We start from the raw sequence: 23,293 nt of genomic DNA, 5'->3' as shown, positions 1-23,293 counted from the left end.
ACTCTGGCTACCGCCACTGCTGTGAGTAATAACCTCACCTTGTCTCTGACCAGGAGGCTCATGACTTCTGCCAGCATCCATGAAACTGTGGCAGGCTAATTTACTAGCTTGTACCTAGGGTAAAATCTCAGATACTTTATAGTTCCTGCCACTTACAAGACCATCCACAGGATGTACAGAGCACTAGGCAAACGATTTTGCAGGGCTTCTGTCAAAATAATTAATTTGAGTCACCCCAAATCAGTATGTCAGCATCACACTAGAGGGCCAATCTCAAGTGATTCAGCAAAAGAAATGCACATTGGCCAGCACAAGTGATCTGCTCACGAGGCTGCCCTCTTGGAATTAGGTCTGGCCTACAGGGCCTCAGGATGATCTCATAGGCATGTCCAAAAGCTCATTAGGGCACCTAGTTGACCCCACATATGGGGTAGAGGGTGAGAGAATGCCCTGAAGGAGAGAAATTAGGGCTGGCACCTCTGTGGGTGCTAGTCTGGGCTCAGGGTTCCCCACCTGGATGGTACTGCTGGCCCAGTCACCAAAAAAGGGTTTAGAAAAATTTGAGGAAGGTACTCCAAAGCATGGGGGCCTCTAGGGGCAGAGTCTCAGTCAGGGGCCCTGCTACCATCTTCTAACAGAAGGCTACTACAGAGCTTCTGGGAATGATCATCATGCCAAGAACTTGCGGACAAGTTACAAAAGAACTTGCGGACAAGTTACAAAATTTCCCGTGTTGGAAAATCAGACAGCCCATAGTAAGAATGGTAGAGTCAAAGGAGCACTGGATGTGGAGTCAGAAAAGCTCAGCTGGAGTACTACTTACTGAGTGTGCTTTGTAAAGACAGCTAGCTTCTCAGAAGCTTAGGTCTTTCATCTTTAAAATGGGATTACAATAATTACAACACTGACCTTGTATAACTGTTGTGAAAATTAAAGAGCTAAACAGGCATGAAAATGCCCAGTAAACTGTGCTACACAGGTATTTAATGGTTCTTATTGTTCTTCTTCCTGTTTCCTTTAAACACTTATTTCATAAGGGAAGAGAATAAAAATGGGTAATTGCACCCATTGTATTACTGGATATTTTAAATGCCAATTCACCCCTTTTTGCCATCACCGACGGTTGAAGAGATTTAGTGGTACTGAGTTTGTGAGTGTTTTGCTGTGTTGAAGGCTTTAATGAACTTCAAGCTAAATATTCTGGGGTGGGAGGCGGCTCATAATTGGGGTAGAGATGGGAGGTGGGGAAAACATCATGAACATTGGGTTCCTCTGTTCACTTATGCCAAGACTGAGGGCACCCTAATGTGTCTGAATCTTTATGACTTGAAAATTGGGGAACTTGTTCTTGACATTTTTCCATATGAAAGAACAAGATTTTTTTAAAGGAGCAGGGGAATGGATCATCCTTGGTTGCTAATTTGAGTACAAAGAAATGAAATCTGATTTCCATGTTTGCTTATGTACATATGAGGAAATATCAAGGATGTCCTTTGTAAAACTATCATCTCAAAATACAATTTCTATTCAAAGTCCACAGTGGGTAAATATTCTTAAATTCCTATAGCTGGCGCTTGTATGCTAGGCTAGCCCAAAGCATTGTTGTGAAACAGAGCTTCTTGTCTGTTGTGTTCTGTCACCTTTTTAACTGTTTTCCCTTTTGAGTCTCCTTTTTCAGAGACCAGTGATGTTCTTGCCAATACTGAGTGATAAAGTCTCCTCATGGCAGTGATTTTTACTATATACTACGGAGTAAAAAGAATCAAAACAGAGGGGTCCCATATTTATATATGATAGAAAAATATATGGAAAGATACGCAGCAGTGTTAAGCCACTTTGATCAACTATATCACAACTCTGCTACTACCTGGCTTCTATATATCCCATAGCTGAGAGTCCCAAATGGGAATTATTAGAAAAACGATTGCTGGAAGTAGGGTGAGAGAGGACAGCAAGGCCTAGCATAGGAGAGAAGACAGCAAGAGAGTCCACTAACTAGTCAGGGAATTCAAGATTTTAATGTTACACTAACTCTGCTACCAAAAACACTTGTAAACATGACTATAAAAGTATGTTTTGAGAAAGTACAAAGAGATAAGGCCCAGAAAAATGGAAAAACAGAAATCCATACCTCAAATTTCAACAAGGCAAAAAAAGATAAAGTCTAGAAATGCAACTGATAACCAGAATGCTTAAACTTCATGCTTGGAAAGATTCTAGAAATAATATAGGTTCGTGAACAGTTCAAGAGAAAGTAAGTCAACAGGAGCTAGGATGGGGTTATTGAGAACAACCAGAGAATCCTCATTTCCTTTTTAGATACCATTAGCTGAAAGCCACACATATAATGAGCCTAGATTACAACAACTTATTTAGTAAAGTCTCTCACGATAGCATTTTGGAGAAGACTGAGAAACCTGGAATTGATGATAGCCCTGCTGGATAGATGAGCCACTGTATCTAAACAATATTGATTAACAAAAATATGCCAACCTAATTGTCTTGTCTCCTTTCACCCTAGATCCCTAAATCATGCCCCACATCACCACCATAATTATCTTTCTAAATCAGAAGTCTGACCACAATCTACCTTTAAACATCTCAGTATGATATATAAGGCCCTTTGACATCAGTTCCCTGTCAACCTTTTCAGCTCAGTGCTGCCTCAATAGCCAATAAATGACACTGATGGTCTCCCGTGACCCTACCTGAAACTGTATTCTATGGCACAAATGAAAGGGAGAGAATAGAAAGGTATACAATCTGTATGCTAAAAAAATCTGGAAGCTGGGTAATAAGTAAAAATTGTTGGTAACAGGAATATTAATGCAGAATTTCTGCATACATCAGTAAGGTCACTGATGGAAACAAAGAAGCATACTTGGAAGACAGAACTAGAGCTCCTGTGTGGGTGTTCCAGGAAGGTAGATTTTTGACTTAATAATATAAAGAATGTTTGGACATATTAGACTTGCTAAATAACAAAAAAAGAGATTGTCTTAAAAATCATAAAGCTTAAGATTTCATGAAGAGTCGTCATGAATATCTTTTGGAACTTTCTGAATGTGATTCCCCATGCTGGGTTCCAGGGAAGATGAGGGTCCATTTAAGGACTCTTATAATTCTAATGGACTGCAGCTGTGCCCACAGCTGGCCCCTATAGTGGCAGCACAGCAAGCACCCATCCCCAAAAGAAGAAAAACATCTTTCTATTCCAGTGAAAAGGACAGCCCTATCGAGGCAGTGACTATCTGTAGTCCTTTAACAGTTACTTAAGAGTTAGTCCGGACTCAACAAACAGTGGAAACAGTGAGCATTTAAGATGTCACATGACACTTTGCTGGAGTTTATAAAGAGGGGTCTGGATTGCTGGGCGGGAGAATAATCTTTTGCCAAAACGTTCTGTGGAATGCCAAGATTGCAAACAGTACGTCAAGACTTAACGGACGGCTTTGCGTTAGGCAGTATTAGCTAATTCTGGAGCACATTCTGTAGGTCTTGTAGGAAAACAGCATAACACCTTTGGCATCATACTTGGTTCCCTTTCCACTTCTAAACTTTCTCATTTCTCAGAAACAAACTAAAGAGAGTGGAAGTAGCAATAAAAAATTCATCCTGACTCTAACGGCCAAAAGAATAAAATAAGATAATGTATACAAAATGGCTCTGAAATGTTAAAGCATTAAATGTGGGCAAAATAAGGTTATCACCATCACTATTAAAACAACTGAGTCACAGAGATTGGATTCCACTTGCTGAACAACTCAAGAGGTGCCTTGCAGAAGGCTCAAAGTTCTATTCGTCAAGTTCCCCTAACTTCTCAAGCAAGAATCCAAATAAACCAGCTGAGGCAGGAAAAATCTCTTCTCCCCTCAGAAAATTCTTGCTATTATCTGACTTTTGCCTCTGTACACCACTAATAAAAGCCAGTTTCCCCAGCAGAAATAGGGGACGACAAAGCATTTTGCTCTTTATTGTAACACCTTCTAACTCCCACCACCGTGGTCACAGCTATACCTCCTCCAAGGATTGAGCTCCGTCTTGTGCAGGCTTGCAACAAGCACTGCACACGTGTTTCCTCACTAGTAGCTACCACATACCTACGGCACTGCTGTTACTGTCCAGATTTCACAAATAAGAGCAATTTAGAAGAGGCAAAGTCAGGAAACAATCAAGGTCTATAACGGGCATAAAAGTAAAACTCTTCTGCATGAAATCTATATCCATCCATCTGCCATTCACATAACAATACCTATAGGAAAACTGACAAATGGCAGGAATTTTCAACCCAAAGACATGGATTCTCTCCAGTAAGTTTGTCTGGTTGAGATTTTAAAACAGACAAACATGAACACAAACGTGTTTCTAGTATGAAGAAAACACAAAATGGATATATAAACAATTCACAATTATGTCATAATCTCAGTTTCCATTAATTGTTTTTAAGCAGCTAAAATCTCCTTGAGGTAAAATAAATTAATGGAGAACTCTGGAGCGGGGAAAACCAAATCACTAAAATTTCAACAACCCTTGTCTTCTCTCTTAGAAACACTTAATGGACAACATGATGTAATTCTAGTCGTAACAGCTAACCTTTATTGGCCATGTATAACGTATCAGTCACCATGCTAAGCATTGTACTGTCATTATTTCATTTACTATAATACAAACACACTGTATTAACAAATATTATATGACACAAACTTATGACAAAAATGACTGAATTAAAAGTTAACATATGAAAAAAAAAAGTTAACATATGATAAATTTCTATGATTCTGTAAATTCTCTGATATATAACACAAAATACATGTTTAAAAAAGGATCTGCTTATTTGCTTAAAGTATAATCCTCTTGTACTCTCTTAGCATAGTATCTATAAATTAATTGGCATGAACAAATTTGCTTTGAACCATCACTGGTATAAGAAAAGGGAGTAGAACCAGTATATCCAATAATTAATTTCCTTACGTTTTCCTAGTGAATAATCAATTTGCACTAATATAAATTACATTTTGAAGTTTACCATGCCCCATTTTTGTGTGGCTAGTGTCACCTTCAAATAAAGTAGCCTCAGTTAAATTTTAACATAATGAATTTTAGTTTCTGGGTGTGATGGTCAGTTTTATGTGTCTGCTTGGCTAGCCTCTAGGCCCTAGTTATGCAATAAAACACTAATCTAGGTATTGTTATGAAGGTATTTTTTTAGATGTGATTAACATTTACAGTCAATTTTTTTTTAACATCTTTATTGGAGTATAATTGCTTTACAATGGTGTGTTAGTTTCTGCTTTATAACAAAGTGAATCAGCTATACATATACATATATCCCCATATCTCCTCCCTCTTACATTTCCCTCCCACCCACCCTATCCCACCCCTCTAGGTGGTCACAAAGCACCGAGCTGATCCATCTCCCTGTGCTATGCGGCTGCTTCCCACTAGCTAGCTATTTTACATTTGGTAGTGTATAAATGTCCATGCCACTCTCTCACTTCGTCCCAGCTTACCCTTCCCCCTCCCCTCTGTGTCCTCAAGTCCATTCTCACATCTGCGTCTTTATTCCTGTCCTGCCCCTAGGTTCTTCAGAACCCTTTTTTTTTTAGATTCCAAATATATGTGTTAGCATACGGTATTTGTTTTTCTCTAACTACCTCACTCTGTATGACAGACTCTAGGTCCATCCACCTCACTACAAATAACTCAATTTTGTTTCTTTTTTTTTTTTTAAACATCTTTATTGGAGTATAATTGCTTTACAATGGTGTGTTAGTTTCTGCTTTATAACAAAGTGAATCAGCTATATGTATACATATATCCCCATATCTCCTCCCTCTTACATCTCCCTCCCATGCTCCCTATCCCACCCCTCTAGGTGGTCACAAAGCACCAAGCTGATCTATCTCCCTGTGCTATGTGGCTGCTTCTCACAAGCTATCTATTTTACATTTGGTAGTGTATATATTAGTCCATGCCACTCTCTCACTTCGTCCCAGCTTACCCTTTTCCCTCCCCATGTCCTCAAGTCCATTCTCTACATCTGCGTCTTTATTCCTGTCCTGTCCCAGGTTCTTCATAACCTTTTTTTTTTTTTTTTTAAGATTCCATATATATGTGTTAGCATACGGTATTTGTTTTTCTCTTTCTGACTTACCTCACTCTGTATGACAGACTCTAGGTCCATCCACCTCACTACAAATAACTCAATTTTGTTTCTTTTTATGGCTGAGTAATATTCCATTGTATATATGTGCCACATCTTCTTTATCCATTCATCTGTCGATGGACACTTAAGGTGCTTCCATGTCCTGGCTATTGTAAATAGAGCTGCAATGAACATTGTGGTACATGACTCTTTTTGAATTATGGTTTTCTCAGGGTATATGCCCAGTAGTGGGATTGCTGGGTTGTATGGTAGTTCTATTTTTAGTTTTTTAAGGAACCTCCATACTGTTCTCCATAGTGGCTGTATCAATTTACATTCCCACCAACAGTGCAAGAGGGTTCCCTTTTCTCCACACCCTCTCCAGCATTTATTGTTTGTAGATTTTTTGATGATGGCCATTCTGACTGGTGTGAGGTGATACCTCATTGTAGTTTTGATTCGCATTTCTCTAATGATTAGTGATGTTGAGAATCCTTTCATGTGTTTGTTGGCAATCTGTATATCTTCTTTGGAGAAATGTCTATCTAGGTCTTCTGCCCACTTTTGGATTGGGTTGTTTGTTTTTTTGATATTGAGCTGCATGAGCTGCTTGTAAATTTTAGAGATTACTCCTTTGTCAGTTGCTTCATTTGCAAACATTTTCTCCCATTCTGAGTGTTGTCTTTTTGTCTTGTTTATGGTTTCCTTTGCTGTGCAGAAGCTTTTAAGTTTCATTAGGTCCCATTTGTTTATTTTTGTTTTTATTTCCATTTCTCTAGGAGGTGGGTCAATATAGTCAATTTTTAATACAATCAGCTGAAAGGCCTTAAGAGCAGAACTGAGATTTCCCTGAGAAAGAAGAAATTTCACCGGTGGACTGCTCATCCAATCCTAGAAGTAAGAACTCTGGAGACATCTTGACTCTACACTTCACCCCTGGCATCCAATCCATCACCACATCCTGTCCACTCATTTTCATCTCAACCGCCACTATCCTTGTCCAGGTCTTCATTAAATCTTGCAAAAGTGCATACCATCCTAACTGGTGCAATTGCTTCAGACTCCTCCATTAACTTATTGTACCCTCCCCTCCATACTTCAATTCACCATCTGTACAATCAGACCACCGCTTGTCGAAGTCCTGCTTTAACATCTCTAGTTGCCTCAAGGGAAAGGAGCCTATCTTACCATTTTTGTATTCACAAGCATTTATCAAAATATCAGACACACAATAAATGCTGGGTAAGTAGGAGTCGATCCCCCAGAACATAAGAAGCATAGATTGCTCTTAGTTGGGCAAAGTTTTGGGGGGCATTATAATTAAAGCCACGTGAAACAGTCACTAGGCATCCTGCATTTCTTTTGGCTCAGAGGATCTTTTTTTTAACAGCTTTATTGAAGTATAATTGAAATACAAAGAACTGCACATATAATAATATGGACAACTTGATGAATTTGGACATATGCAAACACTCATGATACCATCACAGCAATCAAGGTAATAGACACGTAACACACTTCCCAGAGTGTTTCCTTGTGTCCCTTTGTGGGAGTTTTTTGTCTTTTTTTTTTCTTTTGGTCATCAGGAAGTCTTAATTTCAGAGAATCAGTGAAATTTATGGAGCTTCTCCCTAGAAAAATTCATTTTACATAATTTCTGGGATTTCATGAACTTCCTAAAACCCACTCCTCCATGTATTCCCTTATGGTCCATGGATCCCAGGTTAATAACCTCTGAATAGAACCAAATGTCACAGGTTCAAGTTTGATTTTAATCCCCTCTGGTTTGGGTCTCAGCTTCCTTTCCCTCATTTGGATCTTTTTTGCTCCATCATCCAAACAACCATATGACCTAGAAAGACTAGCTATAGTCATCACTAAAAGAGGACTTCACCTACAAGAATATTCAGTTCTCACAAAGAAAAATATTTCCAAGGACACTGTTCTGTTGTCATTCACAATAGACCGCCCTGGATTGTAGGTATGTGTAACAACACTGAAATGATTGCGCTTTCACCTCTGAGGCCCCGTGTTTGCCTTTCGAGATAGCTATGAAGATGGGGAAATGGAAAAACTAGGGGACCGTAACTTAAGCTAAGTCACAAAGCAATTCATAGCACTGCATAAAAGGAGCCCATACCGCCTGACGTCCAATCCAAACAGTACTCTGAGGCATAGCCACCCGTCCAGTAACCACCATGAAAAGTTTTCACATTAGGCTTATCCAAGCCCTTGTGGGAAGTCAGCTGAAAATAAATCTTTAGAGCTCAGAGAGCCAAGACACAAACAAATAGAAACATATTACTCATGGATATCAAAGACAAAACTCAGTTGAATATGAAAAGGAAAGACAAGACAGAACTAGCAGAGGAAGCAGTAATTGCAAGGGGAACCAGTACTTCAGAAGTGGAGACAGAGCAAAAACCCGAGGAGGGCCACGATGAGCTGGGTCATGATATTTGAGGACATTATGTTTAGGCAGCAGAAAGTCTGAGAAAAATGCTTCTATTCCAAAATCATTTTTATCAAGAATCCACAAAATCTAATAAGAGAAAAGGAAGGAGAAGCTTAGGTTTCTGTCAGTCAATGAATCAAAAAAACAATTTTCTAGGAACAATTTCTATAAAATAGCTCACTAAAGCACCTGTCATACGGTCCTCATTCCTTACATAGTTGCCCAGAGCTGGGCCAAACACTCTTATTTTTTGTTCCAATTAAGAATTTTCAAGGGGGATAGAACAAAAACTACTTTGCCACATATGACAAAGAACTGTAATATAATCAAGAACAATGTAGAACTCCAAAGATCTCCCCATTTCTTTCAAATAATAGAATCTAAGACTTCACTCCTTAAGAATCTCTGTCAGTCACAAAGGAACTCCCAGATACCATGTTCCACAAGCACGCTCTGTGTGACTTTAATCACAGCATTTCTCCTACCATACCGAAAGCACGTATCTCCATGTCTTTCATTGGAATGTAATCTTTAGGAGGGCAAATTCAGATCTCACTTGTTTTTAAATCCCCAGAGCTGATGTAGGGCCTCACTTGCGCTACCTGTGCTGATTGCTCAGCGAACCACAAATGCTGACCATCTGAGTCGTTTTCTTAGGTGCAAGATAATAAGCTATGCTTTTCAATGTCTGGCATCCAGTCCTTCTAATGCCACTGCAATTGAGGAAAGGCTGCCAAAAAGGTTAATTACAACAAACTAAGATGATCCTGACATGTACTGCTGTGCTCTTAGTTAGCACCAGAATTATTTAAAAGAAGCTCAAACAGAAAGGTACAGTATTTTAACTTAAGCAGTGCTTTAAAAAATTTTTCAGCTAATACAGTTTTCTCATTTCTAAAGTGGTCATTTGAATGTGTTCCTGACCATCTCACCTCAACAGGTCGCCCACTTTAATCTCCATATCAACTCCCTCACTGCTTCCTTGCCTACATTTATGTTACTTATTTTCTGTCAATCTTTTTATTGTTGCTGGACTTCATCAAGACAATGTGGCTTTATGAGGACAGAGAATATGTCTGTCTTATGCACACTTGCATCCATGGGTCTTATCCAATGCTTGACACACAGTAGGTGCTTAATAAATATTTGTTGAATGGAATAAATGAAATTACTTGAGATTGTATTTCTCAAGTAATTTACAGAAGAGTAGTTCGATGAGATGCTCTAGAGGAAAAAGAAGATTGTTTCGTTGGCCAAGTAATTTTGAACAATGCTTAATGTTATTTTCCCTCTGGAATATTGGTACATCCAAGGCTCTGAGAACTCTTGCAAGAAGGAAACCATTGAATATTTTTCAACTCAGCATTTCCCAAATTTATATAACAAAAAACTTTCTAAATGAATTATCAGATAAGATCCTAAAGATAAGGATCTGATAAGGTTCTAAAGAACGTGCTTTGAGAAACACTGCTTTAAGGGCTAAAAAAGACACTGGGCTAGGCTCAGAGATGCGAATATTTATTTTTCTGTATTCACAAGGCTGAAAACAGTTTCTCCATTATCTCCAGAAATGAACAGATGTTTTTTCTCACTAACTGTTTACTCTCATGGACAACCACCCCTACCCCTCCACTTTCCCACCCCCAAATGTGAATTCTCAATTCCTTTTTAAAAGCTCCAATCACCATGTAGCATCAAAATGTTCTCAAAAGCATAGCTGGTTTCATACTGTATCTACTTAAAATAGAAGCCTCCAGGCAACTGGTTTCAACTCCAAATCAGTATTATCAATCTGGGGTTAACGTGACTTTTTAAAATTTAAATTTAATTATTAGTTAACATCACTATTTTGAACCAAAATTGTCTGTTTTACAAAAGCATACCTAGCACCTTTCTTGAAATCCATTACCCTCAACTGAGACATCAAGACATTCAGGCAGGTAGCATGTCTCACCATCATTCTGAGGTGTAAAGTACGTAATTTGTCAGCAACAATTGTTAAAGTAGAAAACTTAATGTGACCCACTTAAAAAAAACACACACACTAGTGTCCTTTTAATGTCATCCCTGTAATAGCATCACCATTACTCAAATCCCAATATGATTTCCTAAAGGTGAGAGGAAGAAGGGGAGCTACCAGTACATCTTGAAATGATATATCTGTAATATGTGCCTATGACTGACATTCCATTGAGAGTTGGAATGATTTTTAATTTATTCCTGAGCAGGAAAAAAAGGAATGAAGGAAGGAAGGCAGGAAGGAAGGGAGGGAGGGAGGGAGGGGGGATGGAAAGAGGATTGTCAAAATCTGGGAAGGCCTCTGATTGTGTACCCCATTTGTATATGCCACATGCCACGTAGATGATGACAGAAAATAACTGATAGAAAAGTGAGCCTCACTAGCTCTTTTATACATGCTTTCATTCAGGGGAAAATGTATTTTTTCACATAGCTTTTTTAAGATTCCAACAACTGCACAAAGCAAGGTGAGCCTATGTTGTATTTAATGAAATTGTTTATAGTATTGAGTACATATGGGGTGGTGGTGGCTCTGAACAGATTCCAAAGAATCATCAGTTCTACATGAAGAGAGTTGCATTAAATAAGCAGCTCTATTTTAGCCAGAAAGCTATATAAAGCTGTTCCCTAAGTAGGAAATATACATACGTGTTGCATTCACGTTATGCTTGCTTGGTTTAAAACAGCCCACATAGAGGTCACAAAAGTGAAAGTTATCAACCATGGTGGGTCAAAGGTGAATGTTTAACAAACATTTAACAAATCACACCCAAAGTCTGGCATCTTTGTGGAAGTGTGAAATGGACGAAAGATTCATGTCATCTCTAACTTCTGGCCCAGCATTCTTTGCATTCACTTTTAAAAAGTCCATGTTGGTAGCAGGCCAGAGTTGAAGGAAACCTCCTTGTTTATGGCACTTCCAAGGTGAAAATGAAAAATTCTGATAAAGCTCACAGGCTTGAGGAAAATTTCAAGTGGCTTATTGCCTTAGTTTTCTCTTATTTCAACACTCATTATCAGACAGAATTGAAGGACAGATTCTGTCTTTTGCTCTGCAAGCTAAATTCTATTCTCACTGGAGACCATAGCTGGTGACTTGAGTATTTTGCTGCTCATTTATCTGTGTAGCCCACTATTTAATGGACTCAAGATCTGCAAAGCACATTCGATGGAAGAAGTCTGCATGTCACCTGATGGGATGTGTGGGTGTGCACGCATTAGACAAAGAGAAAAGTTACGCTCTGCATGCAGTGAGCCAAATTATCCCAATTCTTTTGCATAGAGTTTTGTTTTTCTTCTTCTTTCTTTTCATAGCTTGAATAATATTAAGCTGAGATTTCAGGTTCTTGGTTTTCAGTAGGATCCAACAGGTGTGGGAAAAGGGCCACATGCCCATGACCATCACTTATGAGATCTCTACCCCTCCTAATAAATATCTGTCTTATGGGTGAGGATGTCTTGTCACTGGCCATGATTTCACTGTAGGACTTCATAAAGCTGGCCATGTTAAGACCAAAATAATGTCATTTAGTGTCTAGGGGGAGGCTAAAAAGAGGATTAGAGGCAGGCAGGCAGGGTATATTAAACAAGTCCATGACTAACAGGGTGTGACAGAAAAGGGTTTTATTCTTTTCAACAAAACAATTCCCTAGGGCTGGGACCATTACTCCACAGTGCCTTTATCACCTTGGAATTTTTATGGTTATTTCTGATGAATTCACATTTTTGTAAAGGCTTTTTGAAATGATGCCAGTTTTCAATTTTTAATTAAAGTCGTAAATAATCTTAATTCTGCCTTAAAAGGGTTATTGTTTCTTACTTTTTTTTATTATTGCTGCCAGGAAATATTTCAAATACCAAGCCCTGATGTGAATAGCACTTAGAACCTCTCCCAGGTCTAGTAACAACATTGTACCATGTAAATACTACACACCGGTATACCAGCACAAGGTTTGAAAATGTGGATTGATTGATTTCAGGTTTATTAGCACTGCTTTTCCTGGGAGTGACATTTCCCCTTTTTATTGGATGGAGCAACTTTCATCATTTTAATTTCCACAAATTAGTCCATTACAGATCCACACAGGATTTTTTAAATCTTCAGATTAAAAGGACAGGTTAAAATTTGGAAAGTAAACACAGTAACTTGTCACTAAGGACTAAGCAATGAACGTCAGAACGTCAGCCAAATCCAATTCAACCACTTGCAGGAAAAAGAGTGAACGTCAAAAGCTAAATCACTTGAGAGATAATACCTCATTTTACATAAGACAAAATTAAGAGAATATTGTAATATTTGACATTAGATTATAATACTGCTCCTTGAAAGTATATCCTTGTTATCTGGATTGCCTGTTGAAGGCTGTCTGCAAATTGTTTATAAATTTGTATTCTGTAGTCTTAAGATCTGATTTTTAAATTAGTGCTTCAAAAATCTTTCACATAATCAAAACTACTCTTCCTTTATAAAGAGGTTGAAACACACCGTGTTTGAACAACAGAAACCATTAGTAATTACTAAAAATATCCCATTATGTTTTCATACCTACTGTCAACCTAGGTTACCCTCTTAAGCTGAATATCATACTATTGCTTACTTGTCTACATGTGAGACTTACATTCTGTCGTGTCCGTGACAGTTGTTATTCTCTGTGAAGGTGCTCTTCAATCTTACGATAGATTGGCTATTACAGTAAAACCTCATACATTTCGGACAACTTGGAGGTGGAGAATGGTCAGATTTAGGGGGAAGAAACTCTCAGCAAGAAGGTTTATTTATTTATTTTTTAACAAACACAACTTATTACTTCAAGTTTATAAGACATACACGGATAATGACAAAAACCATTAGACAATGGTCCTCCTAAACAGTTAACAGTATGCAACAATGGTGTGTTATTTTAAGAATATTAAGCATCCTCCTTACAACTTTATGTATATTATTAATTCACTTAGCAGTTCCTTTGCTGTTTTAAAATACAGGAACAGGGCTTCCCTGGTGGCACAGTGGTTGAGAATCTGCCTGCTAATGCAGGAGACACGGGTTCGAGCCCCGGTCTGGGAAGATCCCACATGCCGCGGAGCAACTAGGCCCGTGAGCCACAACTACTGAGCCTGCGCGTCTGGAGCCTGTGCTCCGCAACAAGAGAGGCCACGATAGTGAGAGGCCCGCGCGCCGCAATGAAGAGTGGCCCCCGCTTGCCGCAACTAGAGAAAGCCTTAGCACAGAAACGAAGACCCAACGTAGCAATCAATCAATCAATAAATCAATAAATCTTTTAAAAAAAATTAAAAAATAAAAAATAAAATACAGGAACATATCCAATTCATGTTGAATGATCATCTATTATCATCTCTTGATAATGATCATCTGTTATCAGTTTATTGGGATTCCAATTAAAGAGACCTAACTATATTTATAGAGAAAAAAATAATTTTAACAATTGACTTACAAGAGTGGGTTTGTATGCCATTAAGAATATCTATTTAAAAAAAAAGAATATCTATCAAATCCTTCTGACTGGCCATTTTTCTAACTCACAGCAAAGAGGTCAAATTGTTTCCATATATGAGCCCTCAACTGGCATTGTGCTAACACCTCTCAAGGAAGAAAAATCTCAAGTAACAAAAAGATCATAGAGCATTTCCCAACATAAAAGCGTTAAATCCCTATAAATCATAAAAGAATGAAAGATTCTAGTTAACTAGAAGCCATGGTGATCTGAAAACCACGGCCATAGGGTTTAATCACATCATGGGGTTCAATCACTTGAAATAAGCAGAGTCTTAAACTTCCCTTAAATTTGTTATGAAGGGCCCTTAAATGAATCAGGTACCCATCTGAACACAAATGAAACACTCAAAAAGCCAAGGTCAGGTCAACATATTTTCTGCCATGATCAGAAGATACTTTTTGGTCCAAAAATTTACAAACTCAGTTATTAGAAAATCCTTGAAAGGCAGTAAGCTCCTCGTTTCTCAAGGTGTTAAAGCACAGCACGGTCAACCACTTGCTGGAGATTTTATGAGGTCAGGAGAATAAGTCAGGTGGGTTGGCAGATTGATCTTTAACATTTCTTACAAATCTGAGAGACACTATAATTTCTATGAACTTTGAGAGATGCACTAAGCCCTCATTGATGTCAAAGTAATTTTAGGTTCAATTCCTTTCTCAGACTTTCTTACGTAATACTTATTAAGGAACGTGTTTTTTTCTAAGCTTAAAGGGAAGAATGCTCTATACTTACCCTACCTGCTTCATCAGACGTAATTATTTTAGCCAACTGATATTTTATGAAAAAGCACTTATCTCCAGAAAGGGTTTTTGTTGTGCTGTTTTTCCCAATTCAATTTTCTTTAGCTATTTAGACTTAATTTTGTTACTTTCCAGTTTAGGTGACTTTCACTAATTTCCTCCAATTCCTATTATACAAACCCTCCCCAGAAATTCATATCTGGTTACATCAGTTATGAAAATCACAGCCTTGCTACTACTTCATGGACGACTTCTCTACTCAGAGTCTAAAACATGTTATACCTTGAGAAGTATGAGAATTACCAATGCCCCGCAGAAGCTCCCAGTACTGCAAGAGGAATTTAAATGTGCTTGTCCTGGCTGGATAAATTCTCTTTTAAAATTACCTTTTTCCTTGCTTGCTGATCTTTGGAAGAATGTGCCTTCACATGCTTTCTTAAGGAACTTGGGTCTGTGTAGCGTTTGGTGCATCCTGGAATTTGACAAGCATAAGGTTTCTAAATAAGAAAGAAAGAAAGAAACAGCTGTGGTTAAATCATAAAGGTAACTGGGGAAGGTTTACTCAAAGACTACCGACTTCAGAGCATGAACTGTTATCAACTGACTGATGTGAAATGCTATGTGATACTCATGCATTTTAATTAGAAAGCCCGGTAAGTTTGCATCAAGGCGAAGAGAAGAGTAAACTTTCAAGAAACAAAGAGATGGCTTATCTTTGAAGATTTTTAAGAGACTGCTACAGAATGCACTCTTACCACGAAACCTCCTGTGGCATTTTTCAATATGGAAATTATTAGTATCTTCAGTCATACTTACAGTTATGTTCCCCTGAAAACAATCTTTGGTACTGTCAGAAATTAGGAAACACATACTCTTAGAGTTCAGGTATAAAGAAGCTGTAGAAAAGTCCAGAAAAGACTGGGAATGTTTCAGAAGAAACCTGATTCAGAAAGAGAGAGGGAGAAAATTAAAAGGGAAAATTAGTGGAAAGTGAGTAAAAGACAGTAGGTTTCAAACAACAGACACATGAAAAATCAGCCAGAGAAACATTAATATTATTAGTAGTAGAGGAGTCCTGGTGTTAAGCCTGGGTTAGGTGAATAAGCCCTTGGTTGAGCATGATGAAAACACAAGTTTTGGCTACTCCAATTCCCCCATGAGCCTGAGAGATGTAAGGTGTGGAGCCTAAGGCAGATTCTAGAATCTTTTGTTTTTGTGTCCCTGGTGATTGGTAGATGCTAATTAGGAATGATGAATTAATGAATGAGAGCACTACACATTGATTCAAATTTTAGCAACTATTCCTATTGTAACAATGAAATTCAAACCAAAGGTTTGGGAATGCGGCTTTTAAGTTGTAGAATAAATAAAAACCTGCTTATCCTAAGAATGGAAAAAAATCACAAGATTAACCGTGTTTATAAGATGTATTAACAGTCACTCATCTACTTAGCATCTCATCAGGTGACATATTAAAGCTATGCCTGCATGAGGTGAAATGTAAGGAAGAGAATTAAAACCCTGTCTCTACAATAGAATTCTTGCTTTAGAAACCTGCTATTCTGTTGACCCCACCCCCCCCCAAAAAATCAGATTTTTTTCCCTACTGTTTATATTTTGCTCCTGTTTTCATGCACTTGCTTGTCATTTTGTAGGCCAACATATATGTGGATTATATTATTTGCCCTGCAGGAAGCCATATATGTGATTCACTTTTTTTGTTGCTACTGTTAACCATTTTTGATTCCAAGAACAAGGTAAAGTCATGAATATATAATTTAGTTTGATACTCCAAATTTGAATTCTAAGTTTGATTATCTGATGTGTTTGTTCATCGACTGACTGATTGATTGAATGAGTAAATCACCCAGCAGCTCTTTTGCTCCCATAACACGCTGGACACTGTGTTACATATCAGGGATCTAACAATGAACAATGGATGAACCAGCCTCTCAATATGTCACAGTTTCTGCAAAATGATGAGCCAATTATGGGCTGAAGTCACTTGCCAAGGAAGTTTCCATTAGGTAAACAAAGGTTTCCTTTAACCTGGGAATCTTTTCTGGGTTCACACAGCTTTCTTGCCCTAGTCTTCCCTATCCTGCCCTGGTGTTATGGGGGCAATTAGTCAACATCTTTATTGGCAGTCATGCTGTGACCACATAAGCTCATGTTTTGAGCATTAGAGATGTTGCATGTAAAAATCTTTGGGAATATTAACGTGTTATATAAATCGATGCCATAATTATCACAATGGTCACCATTACTTGGGTTAGAAAGATAAGAAATGGGTAATGTCATCTTGTATTTGATTTTGAGATATCACTCTCTCCCCTGCTATCAGCCACCTGGGATCAGTATGCCAAAAGGGCAACATCAGGGGATGGTCTAAGTGGTACTGGTATGCTGGTCATTTTAACTCAGATTACCTGAGCTTTAAATGGCATGTTACACTTCATCAAACTATATTCTTCATTATTTTCCATTTGTACTGTAAAACTATTTCCCCTGTTGAGATACTAAGATGCTAACAGAGAAATGAATTAATAACACTTTTCAGGGTTAGAATTATGAACTGAGTAATTTTTATGGGGAAATCATTTTCCTATAAGTAAAGAATCCATTTAATTGAAGAAATACTTTATCCAAAATTCTGACGGCATTAGCATAAGGGTACTTAATGAAAGGGAATGGGAACCTAAATTTAAATAATAAATTCTACAAGCAACTACAGTTTCCTTCTTTAAATAAATGTTTAATTTCTTAAAATTGTAAAAGATTTTAGAAGAACTTACCAATTTGTTAAATGCAATAAAAATTTAAACAGAAGGTAGTTTGGACTTCAAAGGAAAAATGATGGTTTTAAAAGATTTAATAGAGAAATAATTAAAAAAAATAAAAACAGCTAAGTTTTAAAAGCTACTGCATTGAACTTAATCATGAAATTATTGTCTTAGGTAGCTTTCCTCAAAAGTTTTTAAAAGGGATATATATTTTTTAATTCAAAATGATTTTAGAAAATGCTCTTAGTTTGATTAGCTAAAATTAGCTCCAAGCAAAGAAGGGTATTGTAGAACCATAACACTTAGCCTTACAATAGTTCTTTCAAACTATAGATAACTAGCTAGAGAAGAAGCAATTTCTCAAGACAATCTTGTCTCATGAATGTTCATTCTTCCATGATAAAGTTTAATGACAAATTGGAAAATTTATTAGATTCTACCAAGACCATTTTAGACATACAAAATAGGGCATTTTAACATAATTCATTCTTTTTTTTCCTACTTCTACCTTTAAAAAATACTGCTATTCACCAAATTTATTCATTTAATATTCCATTCTTTTGGTCCTAAAATCACTGAATTCAATTCAGCTATAGCAGAAAGGGTCCATCTTACACCCATATTACTCTAATTATATTTCAGATATTTACTAGGCAAACCATCACATTTATATATATATCAGGAGGTAATTCTGTTTAGAAAGGTTATGTGACATATAGCTAAAATGACTTCTATCAATGTGACTAATAGAGACTAATATAAAATTTAATAAATATGTCAGCTATAACATCAGAAGAATCTTAAATATGTATGAGAAGGTGTGTAGAAATAACAGTATCTTTTAAAAATTCAAATTCTGGTGTAGTTTAATAATAGACATCAGAATGTTAACACTGAAAAAGTACTGTCATGAATACATTACTTGCAAGAACGTGGGATAAGAGATCTGTGATGTGTATAATACATTTATCCTGATGGCTTTGTTAAGTGAACTAAAATTACATATAATCTACCTGGCCTCATGTAAAGAAAATGGCATCAAAACCTGAGAAATGCAAAGGAAGACGATCAACATAATTTAGAAAATAAAAGACAGAGTCAAGGAAAGGGCATTAGCAAATGAACAGAATGTTTCAGCACTAAGAGAGTTAAGGTTTATGTCAATGGATATGTGGCTGTTAACACATAGGAAGCGTGATGAAACTGAACCCTTGGGAAAGATTTGCAGATTCTTTTTAGATCACTTAAAGGTGAAAATACCAGGTGGTTTCTAAAGCAAAAGGCTAGATTCACTTTCAAAAATCATGCCAGTCTCAAAGTTCTTATGTCAAGAAGAAAAGAACCAGGGTAAGAAAAAAAGTGCTTCTTATTTCTAACAATAGCGTATCTTATCTATCTTAGTATGTCTTGATATTTGAACACTTACTTCAATGTCCAATCTCTAGGAGTCATTCTCTGTACTAAAATCTACTATACGACAGCCCCTAAAGTGCCTTTGCTTTGTATACAGAGGTAACCAAGGAACCCCCTTTGTCCCAGGCAGCTGTAATATTTAGGATAACTTGTGACTACAGAAAAATGGAAAAGAAAGAACCAAACAGGGCCCCTTCTGGCTCTTTACCAGGTTTCACTGCTGCCCTTGGCACTCTCCCTATAACCTGCAGGTCATAAAGCAAACACCTTCACCGTCCCACTGTCAAACGGGCACTTCCGCACACCGGGGCTTGGGGCTGGAAGCTGGAAAGCTCCTGCCGTTCTTACAGTGTCCAGATGTGTCCTCTGGTGCTTGGCGCGGTCACTGGAGTTACTGAACGCCTTCTGACAGCCCGGATGCTGGCACAAATACGGCTTCTCGCCTGTGTGGCTCCGCAAATGAATCTTGAGATTTTCGAGCCTTGAGAAGGCCTTCTTGCAACCTTCAAACTGCAAAAAAGAAAACAATTTTTGGTTGTTGAGAAGGCCCTTGAATGTTTGGGGTTGGGGGACAGGAAAAATAAATGTCCTTAGTTTGTACTTAGCCTAAAACAAAAAAATAAAATGAAATACAAACAGTAACAATATTATTTCTAAAAAGATCCGTATGTTTATGTGAACTGCATTTTTCCACTGAATATACATGCCACTTTCCATACCAGATTTGGGTCCCAAACTGATTTCTGTGATTACTTATGTCAGAGAAAATTTGCTGTGAGCCATCTGGCTCAGTTAATAAAAATACAGTGATGCGTGCCTTAAAGGGTTGTTAAAAAATTAACACACTTTTCCATTTCCAAATTGGTCTAAATTGAAAGAATCAGGAAGGAAGAAACTTTTTACAACTAATAAACTAACAAAAAAAGAGTGATGTATGAGAAAAAAAAGTAAATAGAATATCCAAGAGTGAGAGATGAAAAGGACATGTGTCTGCTGAATCATTAAGATCATAAACTTTCTTAACTCTATCTTAAGTGGTTTTCAACTCCCAAGAGTGACCTTGTTAATATATAGGGTGATGCCAAGCCTAATGAGATAAAGTTTTTAACCTGCTTTTAAAAAGGAACTGGAAGACAATTCATTTAGTGCTAAATCATATTCCAAATAAAGTTATAGTTTTATTTCTATTTTTTTAGGAAATTTTGTTACCTGGTTCTTAAAGAGAAGAGCTGAAAATAAAAAGTTGAAGATCTCAAGAAATGCTTCATTGGTTTGTCAATAATATTTATTGATGGTAATATTTACTTACTGTCTTCTGTGGGCAAAATATCAGCTACTATTAGAGGGTCAAAGTGATTTCAATCCTTGAAGTGACAATCTAATAGAAAATGTGTTAGAGAAAGTCTATACATGAAGCATAAATGTGAGATGGGCATTTATCCTTTAACTCTCTCTTTGATGCTAAGCCCCAGAATGTTATGTCCTTTTGACAATTTTAATGCCATTAGAGTTCCCAATGCAAGGAAAACTGCAATTAAAATACTATCAGGGGGTTTCCCTTGTGGCGCAGTGGTTGAGAATCTGCCTGCCAGTGCAGGGGACACGGGTTCGAGCCCTGGTCTGGGAAGATCCCACATGCCGCGGAGCAACTAGGCCCATGAGCCACAACTACTGAGCCTGCGCGTCTGGAGCCTGTGCTCCCCAACAAGAGAGGCTGCGATAGTGAGAGGCCCGCGCACCGCGATGAAGAGTGGCCCCCGCTTGCCACAACTAGAGAAAGCCCTCGCACAGAAACAAAGACCCAACACAGCCAAAAATAAATAAATAAATAAGTAAATTTTAAAAAACTATCAGGGACTTCCCTGGTAGTCCAGTGGTTAAGCCTCTGCGCTTCCAATGCAGCGGGTGTGGGTTTGATCCCTGGTTGGGGAACCGAGATCCCACATGCCGCGGGGCGTGGCCAAAAAAAAAAACCCCAAAACTATCAGAACAAAACATAATATGTTTATTGCAATTAAGAAACCTCACTCCTTAGAGAGGAATGTGGGGCTGGTGGGGAGAACAGAAGTAAAGAAGGGTAAATTGAAGATGGTTTTTATTAAAAATTAGCAGGTATAACTTAAGCTTACTACAAGAAATGCTATAAAATTCCTTGGTTCTCTTACTTATTACAACAGATGAGTACATTGTCCATGAAGGGATGACCCAGAGTTGGCCAGGGTTTGGTTATTTGAATTTTCACCTTTAAGTAAAGGATGAACTAAGGAGGAAGAATAATCAAACATGTCACAACTCCATCTATTTAAGTTGTCCAGATTTTGCATGCTGGAGTATTTTAAGATATTTATGAAAGTTGCACTTATTTTTGATTGAGAGTTATACATGTTTCACAGACATATGTTGGTTTATTTCAATTTTGATATTTTGCTTAAAATAATTTTGGTGTTTTCCTGATTTCTATTTCACATAAAAATAAATTTAGCCCGAACAGAAGATGATTGCTGACGAAGAGTGAAAGGCATATAATGTTATATCGCTAGAGGGAGAGGGGAATTAAGTGGTTTATTTCTGCAGGTTTTCAAGTGGGTCTCAAATGTGAGAATAAAGGGGCTCAAAGATAACCCCCAATTCATGGCTAAGAGGCCTCTGCCAACCAAACCTCTGTTTTTAAGGTTCACTCTGAATGATAACTCAGTGCAAACTTCTGGAGCTCAGTTTATTTGTCTTAGAATCACCTGGTAGACCACACTTAAGTCTAAAATGAGCTGTGGTTTTGGACACATCAAGCCTGTAGCCTAGTTCCTAGCAAGGCTGTTTTGTAGGGTGGGCACCATTCTGGGGCCAGCTCCAGGGATGCATACCCAGACCTGAGTAGGCCCCAACACCCACTCCCTTCTATAGTCACCCTAGCTCTTGGTCAGAGAGAAGGCTGCGTTGTCTCAGCACCAACATGGGAGTGGAGAACCACTTTAGAATAGATTAATGAGGTTTCTGTGAGCACCAGACAGATAAGACCCCTGGATCTACCACAGAGTGATTAGAAGGGATCCCAAACATGTCCTAGAACTAATTCCAACTGCCCACTTCATCAGATGTAAACTGAATGTAGATTAGCATTTCTAAGGTCTCTCCAGTTAAATGTCCATGTAAATGTCCAGTTAAACTCAGCTAATTGCTAGTATTATTGTTAACAGAAGTAATGATCAAAGACCAAAGAGCTTGCTGCATTCCAAGCAAATCAGTGAAAAGTAGACTATAGCTCAGAACATCCTGACCATTTTTTAAAAATAGCAAAGATGGAGGAAAATATGAGCACCCAGACTGAAAATGACAACAAAAAGATTATCAGTAAAATCATGAAAATCCAACTGATCTCAGATGTTTCCTCTGTAACAAGAAAGGTCAGAAGACAAAAGTATTTGTAGTACTTGTACTAGCATTATACAATTTTCAGGAGAAAAGAGTAAGAGTGAAGGGATTTGACCACACTGAGTTATATGAATAAAGGCAAGACCAAGGCAACCCCATGTATTCAGGGGCTCATAATAAGCATCACCCACTTACTCTTATTGAAGAAATTCACTGGGAAGAAACCATGAACGCCAAACCAATAAAATCCAGCACCGAAGAACTGACAAATGGCTTCATGGGGGTGTGCCTAACACCCAACCCATCACAGGAGTATGCAGAGAATCACACCTGATTGAACGTGCCACACTAACAATTCTGCAAGAAGAGAAATTAGGTGCTGTTCATTTCTCTAAAGGTGTCTGGATGAAACTTGAAAGCAAATGATTTCATAATGAATCATTATCATTCATTATGGGAATAAACCTGTAATTCAACACAAGAATTTCCTCTCCCTCAGGCAATTTTACCCCAAGATTTATAAGTTCAATTAAATGCCAATGCATTAAAAATAAACTAACATTTAGGTAGAACTACACAAGAGTGTTACAAAATACAGCGAAACTGGATGTTTTGGGTGTTTGAGTAAATGGCTGCTTTGTTTTCTACTTATATTTTTTCGTGTTTTCAAAATCTTTAATGAGTCTCACCTTGTAAAGGAACATCTAAACATAAAGGTAAGCCGGAACCATAGAAGGAGAGTTTCCTTGAATTTGACCACATACTTTCTCATCAAGATTCCTGAAGTGCAAAGTCTATCCTGAGATCTAAGGTCCAAATTGTCACCTGACTGCTTGTGTCATTGCCACGAACCA

General features: G+C 37.8%; 1 protein-coding gene across 3 annotated transcripts in view; it reads right to left on the bottom strand.

Moving 5' to 3' along the window:
• The window catches only part of GLIS3 (GLIS family zinc finger 3), a 510,670-nt gene that overhangs the window by 95,585 nt on the left and 391,792 nt on the right, over positions 1-23,293 (bottom strand). For all 3 annotated transcript variants that reach the window (XM_059924793.1, XM_059924792.1, XM_059924791.1), the window contains 2 exons: positions 19,419-19,580; positions 15,261-15,371 (listed from right to left, as the gene is read on the bottom strand). In XM_059924793.1, the coding sequence (XP_059780776.1) occupies positions 15,261-15,371; positions 19,419-19,580 (273 nt within the window). The remainder of the gene's footprint in view (positions 1-15,260; positions 15,372-19,418; positions 19,581-23,293) is intronic.

Source organism: Balaenoptera ricei, chromosome 6 (assembly GCF_028023285.1).
Source record: "Balaenoptera ricei isolate mBalRic1 chromosome 6, mBalRic1.hap2, whole genome shotgun sequence".
Lineage (NCBI taxonomy): Eukaryota > Metazoa > Chordata > Mammalia > Artiodactyla > Balaenopteridae > Balaenoptera > Balaenoptera ricei.
The sequence above is the reverse complement of the archived record's forward strand: the minus strand, read 5'-3'. Positions and strand labels throughout refer to the sequence as shown.